Below are 16,985 nucleotides of genomic sequence, written 5' to 3'. Positions count from 1 at the left end.
GCTGCAAGGCGATCAAGTGTGATCAATTATAGCTGCTGGTACTGCATCCCGGGAAGTTACATGGGTGGCAGTACAATGTATTTGTTTTCATATGAGACTGTAAGTGGATAGTCAGGAAGGGTAGAAACAGCAAGTTCACTGTGATGAAAATTTATATGTAAAAAAAAAAAAACAAGTTCAATGATTGTAGATTCTTTCATTCTCTTTTCATGTAGGTAGATGATGACGATGATGATGATTTGGAAGAAAATGAAGTAAATGAAGACGAAGATGATGCTTCGTAACTCGTTAAGTTTCTGTGTGCACTGTAACTAAATTTCAGTGTCAGTGTATGCTGTTTCGTTCCAAAGGTAAGTAATTAATACTGCATGGTGTTCAACTGCAAGATTTAAAATCTGTAAGTAAATGTAAAATCTTACTTCTTCTTTGAAACTGTCATTCCAATCATAGTTTTCTCTTTTATGAAAGAAATTGCTTTACATAAAGATAATCATAATGTTATGAAACTCATATAAACACTGGTGCTTTAAGTGACTTTCTGAATACAAAATATTGGAATGAAGCTAAGTGTTATTAATAAAAAAAAATCAACTTGGTGTTATTTTTTACAGTGTTTCTTGTTAATTTTAGTTTGATGGTGTGTTCCCACCTTTACGAAGTAAAATATAATCACTTTGAACTTCAGTTTGAGAGATAACTAGTATTATGTTTTTTCTACAGCACCTTTCGGTTGGCAAGAGCCACCATTGCACAAATTAATTTGTTGTTGTGTAATTACGTAATTAGCAATGTCATTTCTGGAAAATGTGCAGCATAGCTAGACAGGGTAGACATATTTTTGTTTTTCAATAGATTTTACCGGTAAATAAATAATAAACTATATATGTTTGTATGACTCTGTGCAGAAAGCAAGACAAGAAAAGTTGATTAAGTAATAACGGTGATAACTATATGTATTAGTAATTATGTATACATATGCACCTAAGGGTCATGTGTTCACATTTGCATTAGCCTACAAGTTAAATCGTAAATACTTAACTGAGAGTTTACAAAAGTGGCATGTTATATAGTTCAATATGTTACTCTTTTGTGGAAATAGAAATAAACAATTATGTACTGTTTTGTGTTAGCATAAAACTTAGATAAAAAAAAAATTATTTGAATTATATGACATACATGAGATTATATTCTTATGTGCCTGTAATTGAAGATATCCTTAACATATTAAGCTAAATAACTAAATGTTACAAAAGAATAAATGAAACAATTAGGTATTTTATGTTGCATTTTTTAGTATGCAAGAACAAATGCCAGTTCAAAGATATTTTAAACGTGGTGTGTTGTAAATAAAAGTATAAGTGACTATGTGTGTGAAACATTTTGTAGGGCTGTGCAAGGTGTACATATGTGAAACATATTTGTGTAACATGCTTGTGCGATGTGCATGCAGTGTGAGATTCATCAGCATGTTGTGCAATCTGAGTGTGTACCGTGCGTATCTTGGTTTGGTTTTGCAAATTTAAACCATTTTAGGTATATCTAGTTGCCTTAAGTTTCTTAGACTTTTTTTTTTAAAGTGAATCCTTTTGGCACTCATTAGGGTAGGTCAAGGTGATGACTCATCAGAGCATAACAAGAAGTGCAATGCTCTGAAGTGGGGTGATCAGTGATACAGAAGGAATATCTAGCACCCCACTCCTCACTCTCAGGCAAGCTTTAGTGAAGCAATGCTACAGTACTGCATTTTTTGTTATGCTTAAAGACTGTCAGTGTCATAGCTTTTATATTATGTATGTACAGTAGAACCCTGTTATAATGTTTTTCAAGGGGGGAAAAAAAAAAAAAAAACACTATAAGCAGGAAAAACTAATTTAGCACTCGATAGTATTTTTAATGTTTTCTGATGGACTCATTAAGCTATGTAAATTAATTTCACGTTAAAAGGAATGTATCCCAATATGAATTCCTATATTTTTAACCTACTTGTTAAACTCCGTACATTCACAAAAAAAAAAAATCTTACATCATATTTGTGAAACAATTTAATTTTAGTTTATAGCACTTAGTATGAAATTTAATACTGAATATTGTAAAACTACGTAAGAACATGCTTCATAAAACAGGATTAATAAGCAACGGAAATATTTACTATTTGTTATTGTTTCCCTAGGTGAAGATGCAAATAGACATGACACTGCAAACTTGAGTGTATGGTACTGTATTTGATATTGTATTGAATGCTACAGTGCACAGGGTTAGTTAATTAGCCAGTGCTCACTGGAAGCGCCAGTGTTCTGGTACACTTCCATTTTGTTTTCGCACACAAACCTATTTGAACAATCTATATCTATGGTATAACGAATGTAAACATAAATGTAATTATTTTGTGTTGATATTATTTAATTAAAGCGTTTAATTTAATTGATTGAATAATGGTTGAAATAGTTACATTTATATAACTGTTTGCACAACATAATGGATTCAGAAAGCAAACATTATAAGCGGGAACAGCATAATTCGTGAAATATTATAAACGGGAAATAAATACATTGCTCTTATGGGGAAATTGTCGGAACTTAAAAAATATGGCATTATAGGCGGGAACATTATAACCGGGTTTCACTGTATATTTTACCGTGGACAGCACAAATCTGTTATTGCTAATTTTGTTGCATTTTGTTGTGTATACGCTAAAATTGAAAGACTATTATTTGTTTTTGTCATGGTTACTGTTACCCTGCATTATGCAGGTTGATAAATGTAGTAAGTTATTTTGAATTTGTAGTACATATTTGTAAATATTAAAAGCTTTAATGTTAATTTTTTTTAGCAGTTTGACTGTTGGTTAATTTTTTTTATTTCTTTCACTGTTGATAACAAATTTACATGTTGATCTAAATAATTCCATTTTTCAACCGCAAAAACATGGACATAACATGATTTTAAGGCTCAGTTTCACATGCCATGTTGATGTTTTCATCTTCTCATCATTACTATTATTTAAGGGTTATTTCCTTGCATTTGTTCTGTCACAAATATTTTCAATGGATTTTTTGTTGTAAAATGTCACACAAGTGACAAGAACACTTGCAAGACTTTTTTCACCCATTATATTACACTAGGTGAATATCTATTGAAAATGCATTAAAGATGCTATTACAAGACGTTCGGGTAAGGTAGCAAACCACCACTGCCTTGTTGGAATACAACCGTAACCTAACTAGCGAGCCATATTCCAGAACAGGTCCTAACCGAAGCCCAGTAATTGCAACTGTTTTAATAAAAAATACCTTGCACGAAGCTAGAAACTGTTTCAACGCATTCTAGAGGATGTTTCGCGACCATATATACAATTGTTACGGCAAAAATACTAGAGAGAGCAGCACCATCACACAAAAATAGATCCGTTTTTCTGATTTTCTCAGATACGTATTAAGGTGCAATTATTTCTTGTTATGACTATTATTACCGGTGGTGGAAATTTTCAGATGTAAAAAAAAAAGGAAAGTAAATAAATTGAGTAGAGACTTCCGCCCCTAAATTATACAGTTCCTGCGTGCAGTTTTTCAACTAAGCTGTAAACGAAAAGGCATACAGCATTCAAAAATGTCATAAGTGCCGCAGTTTCTTGGCATGTCAAACATTTTTCAACTTGCTAGACAAGCAAATAATTCCTGATGGCTAAAAAAAAAAAATTAACGAGACTTTCACTGTTGGTGGCCACCCTGTTTTCGTATGATAACAAACAATGGCATTATGCCCAATGTACAATGTTTTCCAATAATACAAAAAAAAAATCTACTTATGTGAACCCGTCGACTAAACACTTTTCATTGTGAAAATGGACCACAGTAATACATACTGTAATTATTTTTTTACAATTATGCTTTCAACTTTATTTGCTCACAAAAAATCAAGGAAAACATTTAATTTATCTTTCAAGCAAAAAATTATGAAATTCAGACTAAACAAACTTCACAATATTTTGTATCAATTCGCAAGACATTTACCCACAATAGAAGCACAAACAGAGCCAAGATTACTCAAATAAGTGTCCAATCATGAGGGAAAAATTCTAAAATATAATGTACTGTTATTTTATGTTCACATCTGTTGTATGTTAGTATGCCATCATACATAATACTAATTCAACCACTAATAAACAAAAATAATTTTCACTACAATTTCAAAGGTTTAAGAGAGACAACCTCGGAATACCTTAGTGAATTAATTTGTCTTGAGGAAACATCACACAAATAAAATTAATTTATTCTTTTCTGTAGTGAAAATATGACAAAGGACCACACTTAAGTTAAGGTTTTATGTTTCACACACAAACTGTCAAACACTCAGCTGCACCCTCCATCAATTTCATGCCTTTTAAGTTAAAACTAGGTCTATTTCTTCATGCCTGTTTTTTTATTCCGGGTAATTTCTTTATTGTTTATCTCTGGCAATTTCTTTGGATGTTCCACTATTCAAGCATTGCATGTAGTATTCCTAATTAAAATTTTTGATTGACTAATTATATTGTGGTCACTAAATAGAAAGAATTTCTTTCCCTATACATATACCAAATTGATTTTTATCTCTTTTTTTTTTTAATATGGCTTTGTAAAATTTTCCTTTTAGAGCAAAAAAACTAAAACTTCTACACTCGTAGAAAAGTGAATTTTAAGGCTTGGTATCATCCACCATGCATGGTTTATGTTTTTCTTCTGAGAAGAAATATTTTGAAAACAAGCACAGCAGAGTTACATTTTGAACATTACCCATCTATGGAATGAGGAAATGATCTTGAAAGTGTTATGTATGCCCAAAATAATAATGATGACATGAAATGGTACTAATAAATCCAACATGATGTTTGAAACAGAAACTTAAGGTAACCTGGTCAATCAAGATGATAGTAGTCTCAGAGCCATTTTAATGCAACTCATTTTTAAATTAAAATGAAACATTAACTGCAAGAGTATCTAACAAAACAATTTTTTTTAAGCCTACAAATACCTGGAAATGAATGCAGAATACTTTTTAGTATGATAATTCAATTTATATCAACCTTAGCGAGTCAAATTCATGAGTTAACATCTAGGTTTTTATAAGTTTTTCCAATTCTTTAAATACTAACAAGTTACTTTAAATTTTAATTCCAGACAAAATTACTAGATACAGCAGACAAGTGTGCTGATTTACTTATTACACCTACCTAAAATTTCCATGCACAAACTATTTTACGATAAACAGACAACAACAAAAAATTCATTTTACATGTGCTAGAACATAGTTTTGCAAATGGGAATTACTACTTGAATATTATATTACACAGCAAAGCATTTTTACAACAATGTTCATACAAACAATATTATGACATTTTTACACTTGCAATAAATGTTTTTTTTCCCCCAGCTATACGTTCATATCTACACTTCCACAGCTATGCTTGGGCAGAAAAATGGTTTTCTCAAAATATTAATGCAAACATTCTTCATACTTACATTAAGCAAGCAGCAGTTATAACAAAGGATAAAAAAAAAAAAAAATATGGCACACTTTATGGCTATAGGAACTTTTGTACAAAATGTCATTGTCTTATTGCACAATGTTGATCGGAGCTTTGCAGCATGAGGTATCTAAAATCCTACTGCAATATCTACTATTACAGATTCATTCTTGACATATTCAGTAATAAACTGATAACAGTATATCAATGTTTATTTTTATCAAAGTCAAGAGTCAAGATTTTTAAAATTTTCTTAAAGCTAATACATAGCAAGAACATGGTTGATACAGTAAGACTTTACGCCAGCACATTCGGAACCATAATAATCTTGGAATAGCAATTTTGCCAGATTATCAAATTTCAATTCTTTTTAACAGAAATACTAAAGAAAAATTAATATATAGTAAGAAAAAAGTACAGATTAGTGCTACTGTTAAAGAAAATCTCTGATATCATGTTGCGTCAATAATTCATTATGGTTTATAGACAAATTTAAGAGTTCTGCAGAGTTATGGATGACAATCAAGGTCAACAAATGCCTGGATCCAAATCTGAATGCATGCTGCACCATCTGTGTTAACAGAATGTGCCAAATCGATGGCCGGATTAAAGTGCCCAGACCGTTTGGTAATCAGATCACACATGTGTATATCCACTCACTCTATCTTCACAGCTGTTTGCCTCATGATTTGTGTTAGGTATCAGCTATCTCAATTCCACCACACAAAACAACTTTATTATAGTTTTTTTTTTGTGCTTGTATTGTAAATAACAAGTAAGTATGATACCACAAGGAAAATGCATATTACCACATTTTGACCGTTTCTTGACCTACACAAATCTGCGTTTGATAAATTAAAAAAATATTTTAAACTGTTGATCAGGTAGTTTTCTTTACAAATATATAATGTAGAAATAAGTACTTTCTTAAATTTGACAGAGGCATTTCAGGTGTTGGGTTATGATATGCATGCTGAGACTGTATGAGCCATTGTTTTTCTGACTCTGGAAAATTATTTTTACATAAAAATTCTTTTAAAGAAACAAAAATGCTGCCTAAAATAACTTCATAATGAACATGATAAAATGTTTCTAAAACAATAATTTAATAAAATATAGTAATTTAAATATTTCAAAACTTAAAAAATTAATTTTAATTAAAACTTTCTAATTAACTAACCATGTAGCACAACAAACAAAGTAACTTACGCTGTATGTATTCAGCCTGTCACTGCTAGATGTGGGACACAAATATTGAGGATTTTAACATATAATGTACTTAGAATAGTGTCAAAATGTGAATGCTGAATCCTAAATGGGATTTAGTGCTCATGTACACATTTAAGGTATGTACATTCATTTATGAATCAATGCCTAGAGATATCAACAAAATGAAAGGTATATTATCTTATTATATAGTGCTTGGTATATCTGGTGTAGCTTCATTCCATGTATTCTCATGAAATACTACAGTAAAGGGTCTTAAATCCAGTACGTTCAAGAGACAACCACACCAATATAGTTTTAAGGGGAATACAAAAAAAAATTAATAATATGGAGTACGTATTTAGAACAGGGTTCCTACAGACAAGGAACTCAGGGAATTTAAAAAATATCTTAAAAACCAGGAGAAAACAGGCAAATCAACAAAACCTTGGTCACAAAACAGTAGCTTTCAGCAATTTTACACAGGCTACTATGTCGTAATGTCAAACTTTACACCCGCCCCTCGAAGTTCAATTTGCGTGGTTTTGAAGTAATGACACCAATAAATTACGGCATGATTTGTAGTGGTGCAGTCATAAATTCAAAGTAGAGCTTTTCTTTTATGTGAATAATTATTTCTGTGCGCGCACAATGTCAACCGCACTATTGTAGCATTAAATACAATGTTACGAATTAATAATGTGACGAATCAAAACTAATAGTCTAATCTTTTCTTAATAGCTATTCGCTTCTTCATTGCGAATTTATCTTAGCCAATGTTTATATTATGCCATCCCGCATGTCAGCAGCAGCTCTGGAAAGTAAAGTAAGAATTCAGGGCTAGTTTACCTCATGCCTACTAGTATGCACTAGTTCACATCATGGCACGCACACACACACATTTAGTAAACAAAGAGTCTGGGATTATGTTAACAGGTTAAATAATCTTTCTAATAATAAAAAACATTTTTTACTCAGAAATGTTGTAAGAGACTCTTAGGAATGTAATGTCCAAGCCCTATTACGTAAACAGTACGGACCATGAATTTTTTAAATTTAATTTTACATTCAAATGTATTTGGACTTATATTAGTACTGTAAATTGATTTTAATGGGAGTAGTGTCTTAATCAAAATGTTTGTCAGCAAGCACACTTACCCAATTGGAAAACAAATAATTCTGATTAACATACACTCTTATGTATTAGTGCAGTTTTGATTAGTGCTCTGTTTTTCTGGAATTAATTAGGGTGTTATTTCGAGGGGTGGGTATACAAATTTTAAATCACACATTCATTAACACAATAATTAAATGTAAGGGATATAAACACCTATGTATTAATTTTAAACATGATAAAATATCAAAGTTTGATCAAACAACTACATAATTGTATTTTATTCAGACTAGAAGTGTTGGTTACTTAAAAAATGATAATGGTGCAAACTGTGTGTTGCAATACAGGTACCTGTTATCCTGTCAGAGAGACTGATGATATAGGGGGAAAACACTATAAGGGGCAGCAAGAACAGATAACATGTCCCAAACTGAAGAATGTATTTGCTAGATCCTTTTGCCCATGTGCATGACTGCAATAAAATTCCACAACTTGACAGCTTGTGCTTTCTGCTGAGATGTAGGAAATTCCCTTAGTTGCTCTGATGCCTTTGTGCTTCAGTGGGAAAACTAAGCACCCCTGCCTTAATAATTAGCAACTAGTGTCCTCAAGAGTTTGCTGTGCTTAAATTTTTTTTTAAAATTTGTTTAGCAAAATGCAACTCATGTATATAAACTTAAAGCATTACGACATGATTCTAACTTTCTTTAAGCTCACTGCAAACCTTCTGGGTGTGTAATCAGAAAATTTGTGCAGTCCACACTAAGTTGTGATTTCTTCCTAAGGTTGATCGCAAAAGCATTCAGATCAGCGACTGCACTACCAGCGTGTACGCTGGATTGCAGAAATGAAAATTAGTGACTCTCTTTTAACCTTCACAGGTCTTTTCGTAACAAATAAACTGAGGTAAATGCAGCAAATGTCTGCCACTGATTTTTACATTCACCACTTGAGAACGCAATTGCTGCTTCACCAGTCTAATATTTACAAAAAAAATTCATTTTGTTCTTAAAACCAAATAAATTCTAAAATGACTTAAATAGAGTAAATTAGGCTGCAGGCTTCTGGGCTTTAGCTACGTTTGGATGTCTCTCATCACAGATGTTTCAGTGTACACTGTTGCTGCTTTCTCAACTGTTAGCACCCCAAAGAAGGGAACTAGCTACGAAAAGACGTAGCTTAAGCCAAGAAGACTACAGTCTACCAACAATGGCTGTCAAAGCCCATGAACTGTCTTCTGGGATGTCCACGACATTTTCTGATTCATTACTTCTGAGCCCAACAGACACCCTGGCTCCAGCTCCGGCATGCCCGTGAGCCACTCTGCGGACCGACCGAGCAGGATTGAGGGGGAGACTCGTGGGGAACCTCGGGCCTGCCTCAGTCGCGATCGCGGACCAACGCACGGGCGATGCGCAGGATGGCGGACTCCGGGCTAGCCCCAGCCTCCGCTCAGGGAGTCTTGTCCGGTTCTGCACACACAAACAAAAAGATGATACGTTACAGTCATGCACAGAAATGCTTAAGGTGCCTGTTGAAGCTACGGGTGAATTTTCATGATCACGGCACCACGTTAAGGTCGACCCTTCCCTGGCGTATCATGCACACTGGGCCTTGTAAATAATTGATGGAAATGTCCAAGAGATAAGTTTCTCCTTGGAATTCTAAGAGGTTAACATAGTTTTGACATTTCAATGATCCCTTTTTATATATTGCATAACACTTTATGGCAGCAGGGTAAAAAAAATACATACCAAGGAAATATCTATCATTGAAGAATTTCAGGAAACCATGGAAAAACAAAATCAGGATGGCCGAATTGAAATTAGAATAGAAGAATAAGGTCTTACCCTTATATCTCGCTTTATTTATTTTTTACAATTTTTTTCCCCTTCAGTCGCCGGACATTCTTTCAACATGTATTTGGCATGCAGAGATAAATATAAAACATTCCTAAAATGTTATAAATTTAAAGGATTTGGGCAGAAAAAATGAATGATTCTCAGAGAAAATATATGAGCCAAAGCTATGCACTGCATTAGAGTACAACTAGGCAGGCTCCTCTGATGGCACCTACAGGATCAGAGTGAACTATGAGCCACTGTGGTATCACCACAGTCCTCATAAATTATGAGTTATTGTGTCACTTGTGTGGTGCTTCAACTTACTCATGCAAACTTATACACTGTAATTTTTCTGATCAAATCTCAAGTTTTGCTGTACCATTATTAGAATTGGGGAAGAAGAAGGAAAAAAAGAAGAAAAATCAGATTCGGAATTAGTATCAAAACAAACAAAAAGCTTTTGAATAACTTAATTTTACCTTTATAAATGAACAAGTATTATTCCATCCCATACAAGGTAAAGAATTCTTACTATACAGAGATGCTTCAACAGATGCCCTAGAAACGAAAATAGCGCAAATAGATGACGAAGGAATAGAAAACACAGTTGCCATGGCTCGTTGTACGTTAAATTGTGCCGAAAAAATTACACTGTAACGGTAAAAGAAGCGTTAGGCATTGTGTGGGCTTTACAAAAATTTCCAGATTTATTACTAGGCGAGAAAATTAAAGTTTTAACTGATCAGGCTTTGACATGTTTGAGAGCAGGGAAAGTATTTGGAGGACAATTAACATGATGGTGTTTACTACCACAAGCGTATGACTTAGAAATTGTTCATACGAAAGGGAAAGAAAATTTAACAGCAGATTTTTTGAGTCGTGCTCCTGATTTAGTTCTAAATGATGACTTACTGCATTGCAATTCAAAAGAATATTTAGTGGCATAAATTCCAAAACCATGCATTAAGAATAGTCCAAATTTATATCAATTGTTACAGAATTTACCTACAGTTCAGTATGAAAACAAGTTTTGTACGAACATCAAAAATAAGCTGTCTAAAATAGGTCTTAATCATAAAATTAATCAATTTTATTGTGTATGAAAATATGGGATTTATTCAGACACACTACGGAAGGATCCAATTTGATTATAATTATTGGAAACTAGTAATTCCTTATGCTCTTCAAAATAAAATTATATGGGAGACTCATTATATGTCTAGGCCACACAGATTCAAAGAAATCTAAAGAAGCTTTGGGGAGACATTTCTTCTGGACAAATATGCCAAGGACGGTTGCTGAAAGTTATTTCTACCCGTGATTTGTTTTAGAAGTCTAAACAAAAAAATGAACATCTGCGAGGGGTAACAGTCAATCATACCTCGTGTTCCTCTGAATTTAGTTTCGGTAGATATTTTCGGACCATACCTTCATCAGAAGCAGGTAACAAGCATTATTTCCGTTATAACGGATTTGTTTTCAAAGTATATTAAATTAAATTCTAGAAAAAAATGCTACTGCTGATACGGTAAAATCCAACATGGCGGGTAGGAGCAGAGCAGCGAACTCTCCAGACTGCAGCTCGTAAGCACGCATCTGAAAACGTTCCCGGACGAGGTCCTGGGATAATCACCCACTGGCGCGACCTGGGACGTCCCGTCCCGCTCCGCGGGCTGCGGTCATGCGTACTCGCTGGAGCACAGCAGAGCGTCGGCCGGCACGAGCTTGCCCGCGAGGCCGGGGTGCTCCGAGGCGGGTCCCGCCCGCTCGCTGCCAAACACACGCCCCCACACACATCAGGACTGGCGACTGTCCCAGTCTCTGGTCGTGGTTCTGTTGGCCAAACAGCTCAAAGGGCAGGGGAACACGGCGATATCCTAACAAAAACCCTGCTTAACAGGGTTCCATCAGCATTTCTAAATGTATTTCAAACAATTATTGTTTTGTAATACATTTTACCTATCAAATAAGAACTGCTATCTGGCACACTGAATTTTTTATTTTATTTTCTAATAATTAGATAGGTAGTTAATATACGCTCTTCCTTATAAGTAGAGACCCGGAAATTTCGCGGATTCATTTAGTCGCAAGCTAGAATGCAAACCTCCACACTCTCGCACTGTGTTCATGATTGGCACGCAGCTGTTTGGACACGCCCGTCTACGACCGTGAGCCAATGATGCCCAGCTAGGAGAGAAGTAAGCGGATCAGGTAGTGCCAAATAACAAGGATAAAAATGTTCTCACTAAGAAATCAACCAATGGGAAAGTAAACATGGGTCGAGCACACCTATAACTTTGAATTCTATCCTGAGGCCAGAAGAATCCGCGAAATTTCCGGGTCTCTACTTATAAGAACTAAAACTTTATACACACATAAAAAAAAACTTTTTAGCTCTTTACTTACCTTTTGTTATTACTGATACTATCAAGAAAATATGTGAGTATTGCTGCACAAGTTATTGGACCATAAAAAAAACTTTCCTAGGATACTATGAAAATACCAAGTGATCACTAAAACATAGTAGGTACATTGTAAATTTAGTAGGTATCCTTGGCCCAAAAAGCTAACGTTCTTACAAATTTTTGGCCCAAAAAAATTAGCAAAGATAAGTAAAACAATATTCTCTGAAATGGCCCACTTACACAATCAATGTCATGGCATTAAATTCTGCACTTATACCTATGTAGTTAATAGCATTCAACAAGAAAAATTGCTGCATATGCCATTACTCACTATTATCATAATTAAAAAACAACCAATTTAAAATTAAGTTAGAACTAAAGCATGTCTTAGTCTACACAAGTTGACTTTAAATTTACATAATTAAATATACTATAAGTGCATGATAGGCAAAATAAAAAAGAAACCAACACCACTGATCTTATATCACAATATGATGAACTTACCATGAATTGACTGGTAGAGATTCCCTTGTCCTGAAAAAAAAAAAAAAAAAAAAAAAAGAGAATGAAATTTGAACACTTAAAAAACCTACTTATTATCTAATAACTAAAATACAATGATTATAAATGTTGTTTTAAATTTTTTTGTTTTAAATTTTAATCATAAAAATATGCAATACACAAGTACAGTCTTCATCACCAAATTTGACATAAAATACTGAAAACAGAACAATTATGTCTTAAGAGTAAACACATTGTCCATTAAAAATATTTGTAAGTATTTTTAATATAGCTAACCTATCCTAATAGACTATTAACAATATTTGACTTACGTTCTCCAAAACATAAACACACGGGAAAGCAAAAAAAAATGGCGGTGGTGGCATCAATGCGCATGTATTGTAATGTAACCTAGAAACTGTGAATTCTCAGAAACCAGTAGGAATTTAGAAACACTGTTTTTCGGGTATATAGATGAACAACTTTAGTGTTCAAAACAAAGTATTTTCCTAATTTTATTATGTTATTCACTGGAAAATCACAACACGAGAACTTTACCATCCAAAAAATATTTTATACATAAATTGTTAAATTATATATTATAATAGCTGCTGCTGAGTATGATTAACTCCTTTTTCAACAAAATTTGAAGCACTGGAGGATTGTCTTTGCCAAAACTCTGTAGGAAAAAAAAAAAGAAAAAAAAAGCTATTTTCATTTTCATAATATTGGTACATACCATGTATTGTTCATACTGAGCATATATATACAGTCTGCTAACTATTGGATCGACATGGTTTGGTAAAATTTCTGCATCACATATCCAAGTTTATCCCTCGATCCTGATGGCATGATTCTGAATACATTGATTTAGTACATAGAAAGATCCTGGACGTAACAAATCTTGTGATGTAACAGTGAATTATGGTCCTCCCAAAATGTGTATGAAAGAAAAAAAATATCCACAAAACCTGTGACATAATTTGCATTGAGATTCTTTAGTTTTTGATGTACACAGGATCTTTCGACGAACTAAATTTAAACAGCAAGTATAGGATCAATATAGTCAGGATCATTCCATCAGGATTTAGGAATGAACTTGTGATACATGATGCAAAACTTTTATCCCAGGTTTTTGCACTAAAGTCTTGGGATGTGTTGTGATATTAATCTCTAATGTGTTTAATATAGGTAATAACCATGTATTATAATTAGATAGTACAAAACTATAGACACTAGCCTATGTTACAAATCAGTGGCAGATACAAGTAGTAGCCTACAGTAGTAGCCATAGCTTCTCACACGGAAACAAATAACATACTGTCTTTTCATTATGTTTAGCAAATATCACCCCCTATCTCCTCTCCTGCATCTGCCACGCTGTTACAAACTTGTGTTACAATAAAATAAGTATCAATATCATTTTGTAAACTAACTTGTCAGTTCTTACAAAAATAGAGAATTAAAGAAAAATTTTTACTGCACAGCTAATTTACAAGCAAGTTGCTAACTTTGTTAATGTGAGGGACAAATGATTTGTATTTCATCTTACCCGACTTCACAGGCAGGGTTGTAGGCATTGTTTCCTTCCCTGTGGACACGATTGTGGTGGCGAATCAAGTAGCTGTCTTTCACGAACAAACGACCACAAACGTTGCACTCAAAATTAGCATTTACTGCATGAGTCCTGATGTGAATCACAAACTGGCTCTTGGCAGTGAAAGTTAAATTGCACATATCGCATGTCAGAGGTTTATCCGCCACGTGGCTCCACCTGTGAGCCGTCACGTAGCTCTTGACGGCAAACCGCTTGTTGCAAATGTCACAAGAGTACGGCCTCTCGCCCGTGTGCACACGCTTGTGCGTGTTGAGGCTGCTCTTCTGGGTGAATCGCTTCAAGCATTGCTCACACTGGAATGGCCGTTCACCAGTGTGGGTCCTCATGTGCACCTCGAGGTACGGCTTGCGGCAAAAACTTGCCTCGCAAGAGGTGCACTGGTATGGCTTGTTGCCCGAGTGAAGTTTCATGTGAACGTAATATGAAGAAGCTGAAGACAGAACCTTGCCGCATACTTTACATTCTTGAGGCTTGGCACGCGAAACAGGTTCTGGTTTTGTGATCACAGGCTGTTCATCAGGGCTATCTTCTAATGATATAGTGGGTGGTTCGATATTATTATGGTTTGTGACAGCATCGCTGTAATATGACGGCTCCAATTTGATATGATCAGAAAACATATCCATGTTTTTAATTTATGATCGGTTGTATATCAGAAATGAGCCAGATATTGAGTAAATGCGTTACATTATCTTTAAATTTGAAGAAAATCCATACCGAATGTATTAAATTCGTACCAAATGTAAAGTAAAACTTTTTCTGCATAAATTAATCATTATTCTTTAAAATGATTACTATAACAAATATGCAACTAAACAACAGTATAAACCATAATCTTTCACGTCTACATACTTCACATGCTAGCTTGGACCACAACAGTTATAGAGGTGAATGCACTCGCACCAAAACAAAGCACTTTGATTTGTATATACATACAATACACTTCAAAACATTTGTCACGACAAATCAAAGATGGCGACAATACAAAAAAAATATTTTTCCCAGTTACTCCACTCATACCACTTCAAACGTTTTCGTAAAATAATTTAACCCAAAATATTATATTTATCATCATCACTCTTCTTGCGAGTTCACTGATAATTCTTTTATTTATGCAAACAACATAAGAGATCAAGTTTGTACTGGTAATAACAGTAATTTTTGCGGTGTGATACGGGTGTGATAGCTATAAGTAAAAAAAATATCCCTTACGCACTTTGGAAAATTGTCACTGAAACTGAAATATTGCAATATCGACTTAAATATGTTATTAATGTTCAAGTAGGATTATAAATGGAAAAATAAATACTTGTTGATTAACGAGTTTTATAAAAAAAACCTGATAATTGATGCCACATTTATAAATATAATAAAACAATTTAAAGGTCCTTTCCTGTGGGAAGCCTCAATTTCACAGACGAGAGAGCCACACCCGAAGTTCCCCGAAGTTCATGCTCGCTTTTTCCCCCCCGTTCTATCTCCTTGTATAAACCGGTGTGGCATTAAATTTTGCGGTCGATTAGAATAGGTTAGCTACATTATAAATACTTTAAAACATTGTGGATGGTTGGTTATATTAGGTAAGTATAGCTAGGGGAGAGGGGGGTTAGTGTGGACACTTTTTTTCACGTTACCTTGAAGTTCCTAACCATCAAATAAATAGCCAATTTTGATGTAGCAACACATAGAGGCTATAGTCATTTACATTTTGTAATCCAAGCATTGCCCATTTATATTTATTTAGATATGAACATTTTTATTTTTGTGATTACATTACATTCGTCCACTTTAGCCCCATCTAGGGGCTAAAGTGGACAAATCAAAATTATTCATGGGGCTAGTGTAGACAGGAATAGTTTTGTATGTTTGCAATAATTTATTTCAAAGGAAATTGTAAGTGACAGTTATTTTTAAAAGCACTGGTAAGTACAACATATATAATAAGTACCTAAGTAATCGTAAAATTAATATTGTTAGGCCCTACAAAAATATAAAATTTAACAAATTTGAGATAAGGCTATAAAAACTGATAGTTTTATAATCTTTCATTATGCAGTAGGTGTAATGGCCTTAAAAACACATTAGTTCCAATTTTACCAAATACTTTCCCATACTGCATTCTAATTACTTCATATAAAAATCACAAAAATTTACTTCAAATGTAAAAGAATTTGCAGTTCGTTTAGTTCCCCTCATTTCTTTTGGTCTGGGGAGTTTTGAGTAAATTTCTTGCCTTTGCACAACAGAAATGTCATCCATGTCTGGGAAAACAAATTTGTTACCCTTCTTCCTCAAATATTTCACTTCAAATTCTTCGTTGCCATTGACTTGCACTTGACCAACATAAAACACAGAATTATCCTTTGTATTTGTGAACTTGACCATTTAAAAGTCTCCATTTTTTATTTGATCACTGTCAATCAAAGGTACTGGTCTACTGAGCTCACTGTCACTACCACTAAAATCAAAACCTTCATTTTCAGACAGAAGTTCCAATTTTCCATCAGATTCTTCTGTTTCGGATCCATTTTTCTTCTGTGTTATTCTGTTGACTTGCTTTTTTGATTTAAATAAGCATGTTTTTACTTCCCTCTTAGATTTACTCTTTGATTTCTGGGATTACTTATCATCTTTCTTTCCCTTTTTTATCTTCTTATTTTCTTCTAATTCTTCTAATCTTCTTTTCTCTGGGGTATCAGTAAAGATTCGAGATTTACCTCGCTTCCTTCCCCTTGTACCTTCTTTTCGAGGTCCAGCTTTTGGAAAAGGCAAAATGCTTTCTAGTCTTAAAACT

At 33.9% G+C, this 16,985-nt stretch overlaps 2 protein-coding genes across 4 annotated transcripts in view; one reads left to right on the top strand and one right to left on the bottom strand.

The window, feature by feature from the left end:
• The window catches only part of LOC134543191 (general vesicular transport factor p115), a 45,329-nt gene extending 42,509 nt beyond the window's left edge, over positions 1-2,820 (top strand). For 2 of the 3 annotated variants that reach the window (XM_063388083.1, XM_063388084.1), the window contains exon 18: positions 216-2,820. In XM_063388083.1, coding sequence (XP_063244153.1) covers positions 216-284 — 69 coding nt within the window. In that variant the 3' untranslated portion in view covers positions 285-2,820. Of the gene's footprint in view, positions 1-190 lie in introns of all 3 variants that reach the window. The other variant, XM_063388085.1, reaches the window with a different exon arrangement.
• Positions 2,821-3,870: 1,050 nt separating this feature from the next.
• On the bottom strand, positions 3,871-15,363 carry LOC134543192 (zinc finger protein 300-like). Its single transcript, XM_063388087.1, has 4 exons — positions 14,126-15,363; positions 12,577-12,606; positions 11,301-11,437; positions 3,871-9,295 (listed from the first exon to the last, which is right to left on the bottom strand). The coding sequence occupies exons 1-3, from the start codon at positions 14,815-14,817 to the stop codon at positions 11,347-11,349; spliced, it is 813 nt and encodes a 270-aa protein (XP_063244157.1). The 5' UTR covers positions 14,818-15,363; the 3' UTR covers positions 3,871-9,295; positions 11,301-11,346.
• Positions 15,364-16,985: the final 1,622 nt, after the last annotated feature.

The sequence above is a fragment of the Bacillus rossius genome, assembly GCF_032445375.1.
Source record: "Bacillus rossius redtenbacheri isolate Brsri chromosome 9 unlocalized genomic scaffold, Brsri_v3 Brsri_v3_scf9_2, whole genome shotgun sequence".
In the NCBI taxonomy this organism is placed as follows: Eukaryota; Metazoa; Arthropoda; class Insecta; order Phasmatodea; family Bacillidae; genus Bacillus; species Bacillus rossius.
This window is presented reverse-complemented; position numbering and strand designations above follow the sequence as displayed.